The sequence below is a fragment of the Propithecus coquereli genome, unplaced genomic scaffold (assembly GCF_000956105.1).
Source record: "Propithecus coquereli isolate 6110/MARCELLA unplaced genomic scaffold, Pcoq_1.0 Scaffold179, whole genome shotgun sequence".
Taxonomy (NCBI): domain Eukaryota; kingdom Metazoa; phylum Chordata; class Mammalia; order Primates; family Indriidae; genus Propithecus; species Propithecus coquereli.
In genome coordinates, this window is record NW_012142634.1 from 3,310,038 (window position 1) to 3,321,925 (window position 11,888).

At 39.0% G+C, this 11,888-nt stretch overlaps 1 protein-coding gene across 1 annotated transcript in view; it reads right to left on the reverse strand.

The window, feature by feature from the left end:
• Positions 1 to 11,888, reverse strand: part of WDR11 (WD repeat domain 11) — a 62,396-nt gene that overhangs the window by 15,685 nt on the left and 34,823 nt on the right. The window contains exons 14-18 of the mRNA XM_012642383.1: positions 11,249 to 11,373; positions 10,415 to 10,562; positions 7,884 to 7,990; positions 7,370 to 7,484; positions 6,805 to 6,976 (exon numbers count right to left, since the gene is read on the reverse strand). Coding sequence (XP_012497837.1) covers positions 6,805 to 6,976; positions 7,370 to 7,484; positions 7,884 to 7,990; positions 10,415 to 10,562; positions 11,249 to 11,373 — 667 coding nt within the window. The remainder of the gene's footprint in view (positions 1 to 6,804; positions 6,977 to 7,369; positions 7,485 to 7,883; positions 7,991 to 10,414; positions 10,563 to 11,248; positions 11,374 to 11,888) is intronic.

Genomic DNA, 11,888 nt, shown 5'->3' on the forward strand with positions numbered 1-11,888 from the left:
AGTTAAATAAAAATTAAATCATACATAAAATATTTTATGTGGACTTTTCAATATAAAAGTCCAAAAGTGGTTGGGAATGTTTCTAATATTACCTTTTTTCACACTCAAGAATTTTAATATTGATTCAATAAAATCACTTCAAATGCAGTCCATATTCAACAGCGCTCTGTTATTCCTCAAATATCCTGACAGCTGTATTCTTTTCAAAAATCTAGGGTCCAGCCAAGGCTCCTGCATAGCATTGTCATGTCTCTTCAGTTTCCTCTAATCGAGAGCAGTCCTCCTACTTCTTTGTTTTTGGTCTTACACTACATTTCCACTTTTGAAGAATCCTGGCCAGCTGTTGTGGAAAATGCCCGACCTTCTGGGTTGTCTGTTTTCTGAGGATCAGATTCAGGGTAGACATTTTTGGCAGAAACTGCACACAAGGGCTGTTGTGTACTACAGTGCATTGCATTAGAAGGAATGTGTTAGTTGTCTGGTTACAGGAAACACTAAGTCTGATCACTAGTTAAAGGGGTGCTCATCAGAGTTCTCTCTTGTCAGGGCACTTTTCCCCCCTGTGTAATTGGTAATGTGTGGGGGAAATGCTGTCAGACTGAATTTACTATTCTCAAACTTCCTTTTATCAAGTGATTTACATCCATAAATGATCCTTGCTTGAAACGAATACTGCATCAAGAGTTGCCAACTGGCAATTCTCTAATTCTGTCATTCTTTCTGTGTTTTTCTTTCTTTCTTTCTTTCTTTTTTTTTTTTTTTGAGACAGAGTCTCACTCTCTTGCCTGGGCTAGAGTGCTGTGGTATCAGCCTCGCTCACAGCAACCTCAAACTCCTGGGCTCAAGCGATCCTCCTGCCTCAGCCTCCCAGGTAGCTGGAACTACAGGCACACGCCACTGTGTCCAGCTAATTTTTTCTATTTTTTAGCTGTTTTTGGCTAATTTATAGTAGAGACAGGGTCTCGCTCTTGCTCAGGCTGGTCTTGAACTCCTGAGCTCAAGCCATCCTCCGGGCTCGGCCACCCAGAGTGCTAGGATTACAGGCGTGAGCCACCGCACCCGGCCCTTCTGCATTTTTCAACTGGCATTCTTCTGGACACTCCTTGCCCACTCCCTTTTTTCTCTCTTTCTTTGACTATTACTAGGAAATGATAGATTTTTGCGTGTGTTCAACACTTACAGCAATACCATTATTCTTTATGAGGCACAGGCTGTCCCAGATTTGGGAGGGGAAGCCTCTCAAAACCAGTTTGTCCCCTTATGCCAGGTCCTCCTTGGTTTTCCAGTTACTTACTTGAGTTCTGGTACCACAAGACTCTTGCAGCCTCATCCTGCACCTTTTCTGCCTCTGTCCTATAATAAACTATTTTTCCAAGGAGCCCTGGCTTTTTTAGTCAGGAAATGGAATTTATAAACTGAAATCTGGGTGCTACATGTGCTCATTGCCAATGAGTGACATGGCTCCTAGGCCCTTTCAGTGGGCAGAGCCAGGAAATATATATCTTTAAAAAGTCATTGGCCGGGTGCAGTGGCTCACACCTGTAATCCTAGCTCTCTGGGAGGCCGAGGCGGGCGGATTGTTTGAGCTCAGGAGTTCGAAACCAGCCTGAGCAAGAGCGAGACCCCGTCTCTACTAAAAACAGAAAGAAATTAATTGGACAACTAAAAATACATAGAAAAGAAAAATTAGCCAGGCATGGTGGTGCATGCCTGTAGTCCCAGCTACTTGGGAGGCTGAGGCAGAAGGATTGCTTGAGCCCAGGAGTTTGAGGTTGCTGTGAGCTAGGATGACGCCACGGCACTCTAGCCCGGGCAACACAGTGAGACTCTGTCTCAAAAAAAAAAAAAAAAAAAAAATCATGAATTTTTACCAATTCAAACCCAACCCTGGAATGTTCTTCCTTACTGACCCCCACTCCACATTTGTATCTGCCTTTGCCCTCAGCAGGGACCCTGGTGTCCAAAAACTGCAATCTGGTCACTAATTTGTCCCAGCCTATAACCTGCACAAACAGCTTCAGAATTACTAGTGCCACCGTCAACAACTCAAGTAAAGTTCAAAACTTCTTTGCAATCCTTGGTGCTTAGAATATAAACCACTAAAGGTGTACAGTGAGGGTTCTGTGTTTCAGTTATTTGAACTGTTTCTGTGTTTATGCAGTTATGTTACCAATTTGTTATACAGTTAGGTTCAACTGTCTCTTGCATTCAATTTTAGGGTTTGCTTTTTCTTTCATCCTTGTTTCACTGTATATTTTGAATACGTAAAACATATAAATGGTTCGAAAGTTGAAACTATATAATACAGATGAATTCAGAGAAACATCACTCCTATCCCCATATTCTCCATCTTCCCATCTCCTCCTACAACTATTCTCACTGGTTTCTGGATTATTTTGCTTTTTTCCCCCCTTTTTTAAAATAAGCAAACATATTGTATGTGTGGGTGTGTGCATGTATATATAAAATACCCCTTTCTACACAAGCAGACTATACACACTCTTTTACACTTGCAGTTTTCACTGACACATATCCTAGATACCACTCTATTTCAGTTCATAGAGCTATTTTCCTCACTCTGTTTTATGGCTGCATAGATTATTTCACTGTGCTGATGTTCCCAAATTTATTCAACTCATCTCCTATGGATAAGGAGTTGGCTGTTTTCAAAATTTCCTATGAATATTTTTGTGTACATTTTAATCACAGGTATGGATGTACATCTTAAGATAAATTCTTGGTAGCAGGATTGCTAGGTACAAAGGTAAATGTGCATACAGATATGTTAGGTATTGCCAAATCCCTTCCTTAAGGATTTCACCATGAGCAATGTGAGAGTGCTTGTTTCCTCACAGCCTTGCCAACAGAGTATATTTTCAAGCTTTTGAATTTTTGTTCATCTGATAGGTGAGAAATGGTTTCTTAGTATAGTTTTAATTTGTATTTTTCTTATTATGAATAAATATTTAAGAGTCATTTGTATATCTTTTTTCCCCCCGTAGATAGTCTGTTAATGACTTACAAATACTCTCTCCCAGGTTATCATTTATATTTGGCTTTGCTTATAGTTTCTTTTGCTATGAAACTTTCTTTTAATTCCATTTAGTCATTCTTTCTTCTACATCAGGTTTTAAAGAAAGGAATGTATCTGGTAAGAATGAGACTTAATTACCTGTAGTACCACACAGCACTTAGCACTGGAAAAGATGAAACTGGCTAGCTTACTTAACTTTCTTTCTACTCATCCCTAATAGATGACAATCTACATAATTCTCAAATTTGCAAGTCAGCCCCTTTTGGTTTTTTTTTTTTTTTGGAGACAGAGTCTTGCTCTGTTACCTGGGCTAGAGTGCAGTGGTGTCATCATAGCTCACTGCACCTTAAACTCCTGGGCTGAAGCGATCCATCTGCCTCAGCCTCTAGCATAGCTAGGACTATAAGTGCTCATCACCACGCCCTGCTAATTTTCATATTTTTTGTAGAGACAGGGTCTGCTATGTTGCTCAGGCTGGTCTTAAGCTCCTGGGCTCAATCTTCCCACCTTGGCCTCCCAAAGTGGTGAGGTTACAAATGTGAGCCACCACACCTGGCCCCCTTTCTCTTTTAGACGTAATAGCTATTGGCATTAAGTCACAGTATGTTTGGAAATGGTAAACGTCAGGAAAAAAATTAACAATACACATTAAACTTGGAATGGTTGAAGAAAAGTTTCCACACTATGTGATCGTTTCTTAATCAATGAACAAACGAAAAGACACAAGAGAATACTCACAGAAAGCAGCATCTACAGTGTTTATGTAAAGTGAGCAAGACAACATTTACCAAATCTGTTTGAGTCAACTGAGGGAAATGTCCTATTTTTAAAAACAAATATGTGCTATTTCTCCAAAAGCAAAATATTGTTGATAGCATCCCAGTAAGCATGAAGAAACTGAAAGTGATCTCTACTACTTCTCATCCTCAAATGAATTTAAGTCTTTCCTCTGAAGGGCAAAGATCAGCCCATGAAAAAGTAACGGGATCATGTCATAGCTGGAGAAAGTCACCTACAAGAGCTCACTCACCTCTGGAAATTACAGAATTAGAATGAAAAGGCAGCTAGCATCATTGGTACTTCTCTTAGATACATTTTGCTCCATCTGGACTATAGCTATCTGAGGTGTTAATCATAAACACACCCAGGCTGTTAGCTGCCTTTATGCCATTAATGCAGAAAATCAGGAACCAAGGAGCCAATAAGGAAAGCAGTAGAAAAATTACTCCTCCACCACTTGGAAGGGGCAAACAGCAAGCTGAGCTGGCAATCTGGGAAGAAGAGGACCCTGCACTGGTGGGAGGTCGGGGAGAAGGGACACAAAGAACACTCCTGGCATCCAGGGCAGGACAATTCTTCACTGTGCCAGACTGGTCCAGTCCATGTTATTTAGCATCCCTGGACTTCCTCATGCCCGCAGGTCATTGTGACACATTTCCAGATGCCCCATATGAAAACTACTGAAAATAACTGTGGAAGCTGAGGCAGATGAAGTGCAAAGGTGTGCATGAACTCGATTTTAGAAAGCTTCTTTCTGCATATGCTCACTTAGGAAAACTATGCGCAGTAGTGGCCCTTAAAGTTGGGGAGGAAGTTAGGTTGAATAGTCTCTGACACAATGCTAGTACTATTAAAGGGTGTGGAAACCACATCATACCAGAATGCTACTAAACAAGTCTCATACTCTTGGATTCCTTTTAGATACTGCTAGAAGACTATTAAGATTTATTTTTATGTCATTCTATGTCCCTGATAAATGAGGCAGCAGACCTAAGAAAGGTTCACAACTCAAAAACAATGATTCCAATCTTCTAAATTTGTCTGACTGCCCTCCCTTTATCGGGAGGAGGGGAAAGAAGAAGAGGCCTGCCTAAGTTGTCCTAAAAAATTGGACAGATTTGAATTAATATTTTAGGATGTTCTCTATTTGTTATCAAGGAAAACTGAAGAGAATATATAAAATGCTGATGTACTAATGCATATGAGTTAAAATGATTTTATTTTTATCCCATATCAATAAGCTCCCCAAATACTTCCAATTCCCCAAAACAGAAATATATTACATAAAGCTTTTTATTCCAAAACCAAATCATCCATGCACCTGGAGGTAAACACACAGACCTCTTTTACCTATCTCTACATTTGTACCACTATCAGTTTTTATTCTTTACATTTATTGAGTGTTGTCCTGAGTTTTAATTTCAATTCATGGAATGCATACATGATTTTATTGACCTTTCCCCATGACTATTTTAATTTTTTTTCTCTTTCTGGCGGAGGCTATACCACTAGAGATTGAAAGGAATGATTTGTTTTAATATTTAAACAACTTTAAATGAAAAATGCAATCTAAAATCTGGCTACAGGCCAGATATTCAAGTATGGTATTAAACTCGGGTTAATATGAGGGACTCCATTTCTGTAGTCAGTTTAACTTCAGAACAAGCTACCTTGGATTTGGAGATTTTTAGATTCAAATTTTAAATTAAAGGAGAAAGAAGAGCTTTTCAAACATTTAGATTATATTTCCACACACCTTTACCTAAACTAGTAACTAAATTAACAAAATAATCACCCTTGAAGTTCCCTCAATTTCCATAATAACTTGAGGTTTAAAATGAGTATCAGTACTTGCCCTTCCCGGGGAGGAGGTCCTGATACTTCTGCAGAGTTGGCGAGTGACTCAGGGACTGATACCGAGTGCCACGCTCCAGTTCTGGCTTCACCCGATGGCAGGCACAGTTACACAGTAAGAAGCGGGGGGACCCAGACACAGTGGGCAGGGCAGGGCAGGGACACAGCAAAGCACGCCTCAGGCAGTTCAAGGTAGCCGCACCAACATTCCCAGCAACTTGGCAGTGGCTCAAGCATGAACGTAAAGTGAAAGGGCAGGTTTTCATAACTTACTGGCTCTAAAAGAGCCAAACGCTGAATCTACAAAGGTACAGACAATTCCCACAGCTGACTCAGTAAATGACTAAACGAGTCTCTTATAAAATTTTCTACAGATCAGTCTGGAATATGCTGGGAGAATACTCAACGCAGCAAGGTCCTGCTCTGCTCCAACTGGGATGAGAATAATTGTCTCCCTCCAAAAGTATCTTCCGAGGATGAACATTGCATTTTGTCAGACAAAAGCTGTCTTTTAAACTCATGGATGGATGCATTCACAATTTTCCCATTCTTTTTATAAAAGTCACATATAGGGTCATTTTACTAAAATATTTTTTATTCTGGTAAAAAGCAATCTCAAAACAACAGTACAAAAAAGGGCAAGATACTGTGATCACCCAATTTTGCTCTGACTGGCCATTTAACAAGTGATAGACAGGTATCAAAATTCATGATACTGAGAACACTTTACAAAGTGACTTTTCAATGATATATGGTTGCAAAAGACACAAGGCTCATTATTAAAAAGCCAGCAGCCTTAATCACTCCTCTGAAGAGTTCTCCTAAATTCCGAGTAAGCTATTTTTATGAATGTAAATATCTTTTATCTTGTTAACAAACCACTAAGAAAGGGGTCAAAAAATGGTACTTATTAATAGAAAACCTGAGTTGGGAATGACTGACAACTATAGCTAAAAAGAGTACAGCATCTCAGCAGTAAAAACACTCAAGCTTTAAGTTACTATATTTTCTTAAACTCAGGTTCTTAGGAAATAAGACTGAAATGAAAGCAGAAGTAGCTCTCTCCCTAGAAGACAGCAACTTGTGACAAAATAAAAGGCAGGGGTTCAAAGCCCCCTTTCATGAAAATTCCATACCAGTTAGCTCTTGTTCGTCCATTCTAAAACACGTCGACTTCATAGACATCTCCAGCACCCTGATGCACCCGTCGTCCGATGCCAAGATCACTTTATCTGATGTGCACCAGTCCACGTCCAATATTCGAAAGGTCACGTTTCTTCCACTTCTTAAACTGCTCACCATCTGAACCTTCCAGAGTGAATGTGGTTGTCATTTTCAAACAGAAAAGGAAGATATTTATCACCATGTATTAAACGGTTAAGGAAGACTGCCTGTGGCAAAGGCCCGGTGCAAGTTCAGAATTGAATAGCCTTTGAAAATCTATCTTCCACATGTAGACCGCATTTTAAAGGTCTCAAAGACAGTGATAACATGAAAAAATAAATAAATAAATCTGTTGAGCTGTTACCTCCAGAGCAGAAATACTATAAAGTAAAAATGCTAAAAAGAAAATAATTTGTTATAAGAACCTTACAAACCCATTATATAGTTTTCATTTCTAAATCAGAAAGAAGGGGGAAAGCACAGTTACTATGGCTAGCCAGCTTCATTTATATTTTATCCTCATGGCACCGGGCCTACCTCTTTAGTATCCCACACTTCAGCGCCGTCATTGTACATTGCTATTAACTTTTGGTTTCCTTTGCCAGGAGCAAAACGGATCTTCTTCACCCAACTTCGGTGTGTAGGTATTCCTCTGAGGACAAACAAAAACAAAAACACCAATACAATGTAGAGTAATATCTAGTCACCAAAAACTATGTCTGATGTCTTTTCCTATTTCCATTTCTGACAGGTCTGACGATGGGAGAACCACTTTCCCTTCTGGGACAGGGAGCCGCGTCTGACAGAAAGGACCTGCCCTCTGATGTCAGCTAGAATAAGGCCCCAGGACTTCTGCATGGGCCACCTGCAGATAAGGGTCTCCTGTGAACAATCAAGAGCTTGGCTCAAGACCCTTCCTCCCAAGGTCAGGTGATAAAAGACCCACGTTTACTAATTCTGCTTGCCAAGTTACAAGCCTCCAGTGAAACCATATCAAGAGGTTATCTTTTTCTTTTTAACTAAATAACAAAATTTCATTCTTGGATCATACCTGGATACTCTGCCTTTCAAATCCCAAAAATTTAAATTTCCATCCATATCTCCAAGTACTAATGTATCACCTTTCCAAGCGATGCATGTAATACTACCCATACTTCCCTAGAAAACAGCAACAAACACACATAAATTTCACTACTTATAAGCTGTCATAACAGAGAAATATTTTTACTTAATGACCATAATGAAATAAGGATCTTTTAAAAAAACTTAATTATAAAGAGTTTTGCTTTAGTAAGAATGCCATCAAATCCTGAAACGCTGACTTCAGACACTAAAAGGGCTACAAAGCATATCAGTTCCAACCATGAAGAAACAGGAGACTACAATTCGATAGACATTGTTATATGAGGTAGATTTATAGAGAAAGGGTGTCTTTTGCGGAAGAAGTGCCTTATAAAAAAGAAAAAAGAAGAAAAAAACAGAAATAAGAAAGCCTTTTCAGAGAACTGACTCTAAGTTATCTCTCACTGCAAAGCCGTGCTCCCCAACATTTTTGGCACCAGGGATTGGTTTCGTGGAAGACAATTTTTCCATGGACTGGGAGTGGGACGGGTGTCATGGGGAGGGCATGGTGCGGAGCTCAGGTGGTGATGTGTGGCCCATTTCCTAACAGGCCACTGGTACTGGACCACAGGCAGGGGTTGGGGACCGCAGTAAATCCATTCCAAGGGAAACTTAAAGCTATTTCATAACGAATTGTACAGTAATTTTTCTATTGGAAAACAGGATCCAGAGCTTGACAGATACCTATGGAAACTTCTGGAATGAAGATGAAGAGATGCTGTTTTGTGTACAATTTCAATGTACAGAAAGCTCTGCATAGAAGTTACATATAGAAACATAAATACAGAAATTTAGATTGTAATAAATCTAACTTGGAGAAAGAGAGGAACCTGCAGTTCTAACGGAGGCCCAGAGGCAGCGTCATGGAGAGCTTAGCAGCCTGGGCTCTGGAATCAGGCTGCCTGGGCTTGAATCCCAGCTTGACCACCTAAACTGGCATATGATTTGGGGCATGTTTACTTAAACTTTCTGTGTCTTGGACTTATCATCCATAAAGTAGGGTAAGTTCATGAAACCTGAGGAGTTGCTATTAATAGTGTTAATAAATTTATAAAGGTAAAGGCCGTAAAGCGCTGCCTCTCACACAGTCAATACATGTTAGCTATTAAATAATATTACTGCTCAATTACTTCTCTATTTATTAAAATAAATTTTGTTTTTGCATTTATTAAACAACATAAAAATTCACATGGTATCCATGGTAAGAAATAGAAGAGCTCCAATGGTTTGACAAATTGACCATTAATAGACTGGCATACACACCAAACATTGCATATATTCTAGTGGCATTCAACAAACAAAAGAAAAATTGTATTAAAAAATCAATATTATAATAAATTCAATAACAAAAAACATACCAAATAAATAAAATTCTGTATAATATGAAGCAACACTCCAATATCTTATTTCTGTTTTCCTGGCCATGCTAATAGAATGCTTAATTAAGACTTTGTCTTTAAACTGGCTTCTGAAACTAGGTCACAAAAGACACTGCAGTTTCCTTCTTGCTTTCCCTTGGATCACTCTGGGGGCAGCCAGCTGTCATGTCACGAGGACACCCAAACAGCCTCATAGAGAGGTCCACATGAGGAAGAACTAAGACCTCTCACCAATGCCAGCATTAATTTGCAATCAGCATGTGAGTGAGCCGTCTTGGAAACAGATCGTCCTACCCCATTGAACTTGAAATGACTTCAGCAGCAGCCAACATCTAGACTGCAACTTCGTGAGACCCCAAGCCACCTATAAAATATTGGCGTTGGCATTCCATTTTTAGATGGCAATTTTAAATAAATATGTATATTTTTAAAAATCCCTTCATGCCTCCATTTAACCATTATAGTAGTCTGTATTAGTTTAAAATTTTTTTTCTTAATCCACCTATTAAAAACAACTTGTGAAATGCATGCTGACACAAATTATTAACTACAAAACTTTAGTCACAGAATTCCACAATGCCATAGAAAGGATTTATATGAGTTAGTAAATAGTAATACCATTACACTTACAACCTGATTACTATTATCCAAAAATAATACTAGAGTGTAAGTCAAATCCTTCAGGGTAATGCCTGAAATGGAAAGAGGACAGATACTGAAGTCAGACAGACCTGAGTTTAAAACACTGCTCTGCCACATAGTTAAGCTGGGTGGCCTGGGGAAAGTTATTTATTCTCCCTCAGTTTCATTACAGGTAAAATGGAAGTAATTCCTTATTGATTATTATCAGAATAAAAATGAGCAGCAGACAGTAAATATTTAATCAAAATAGTTATAATGTTATCCTCTAGCAGTAAGGAACAAGTTTAATCAATGATAATGTCTCCTTAAATAGTAAAGTTTATTCACATTAAGCTTTTCTGAAGAAGCTTTCCAACTCAACTCTGCCTTCACTGGACATGGAACCAACACCATCTTTAATAAGAACCCTTGATGAAGATTAATCAAGGGTTAGACTCACATCTGGTGGAATCCGAGCACTGTCCTTCACTGAGTTTCCTTCAACAGTGAGATGATAAACTTGGCCGTCATTATCAGTAAATACAAAATGTTCCCGGGCAGAGATGTTCTGACTGAGTTCAGATTTACTTTCTGCCTCCTGCAACAAGCTTTGGGATAGATAAAAATATTACTTTTCCCTCAGGTGACACCCTTAGTTAATTAACTCTCCCAAAGTACAGACGAATTAACAGGAGGTCCAAAACCATTAAAAAAAGTCTGAAACTAATTTTTGCCCAGTTAATAAAGGGAAAACACAAACCACTCCCAAAGAGTCATACCATGAGAGAAAGTTTACCCTACACAGAGGAAAACGATCATCTAAACTTAAGGAAAAGAAACCTCTTAGCTGTTTCTGCTGTCGAACTCTCCTCAACAGAAGAGAGGCCTTGCCCGTCAATGCCTCCAAAGCTTTTCGTTTGTAAAACTGATATGGATGGGGATAGCACACAAGTTTAGAATTCCCAGTACATTTTCCTTGGTGTGCATAAGTGATGATATGATCTGCTTGTATGCCTATGCTATGTTCGTTTGAATTTCAGAAGATGAAGTTTACGGGCCAGGACACTGAGAAAAATTACATTCACTAATAGATGCTAATGGGTGGATGATACTGAATACGTTATTGACTACATACACTAAGCAATACAGTACAATAATAAACTAACTTTTCAGTAAGCTGGGTATAAAGCAGAGTCAAACTTTCTACCACAGATATCTTTAGATGACATCTTTCAGGTTCTCAGACATGAAACTCCTAGTACAAATCACAGTGGCAGGAAACACCGTACTGTACCTGATCACAGATGACTCAACAATACTTAGCTCCGTGTCCGAGACTACAGTCTGGCGGGCCATTGCCTCTCGAGTAGCAAGCTGTTTCTTTCTCAGGCTCTTCAAGTTGTGAGATGGTGACCACTCCTGTGAAGCAAAAACAGACAAACCTAGAAGTGCCAGGTTTCCTTTTGTCCAAGAATCTTTCCAACAGCTGGGCACACTCACCATTGCGCAGCATCACTCATTATTACCGTACACGAATCTACAATTTGTTCTTTAGATTTTACCTATTTACAGAAAAGCTGAATGAATACATTTTAATTAGAGCTTAAAGTAAAAAAGTTTACTGGCAAACTTACAAAAGGTCTGACATTTTGATGCCTTCTTTTTTACAAAATGAAAGCAATGAATTCAATTATAGTATCTCCTATTCCCCACCTCCATCCCTAGCCCTTACATGCAGAATGAGATAATCATGCTCCTCCAACCAGGGAGCCTTTATCCTCCATCGGCAACCCAAAACCCCTTGCTTTATTTATTTATTCTTTTCTACTTCACCTGTTCTAATGCCTTTAATCCAGTATCCTCTCATATGTGTAAATTCTTAACACATCATTATTTCACATGCATGTATTTCTAATTTACATAAATAGTACTGT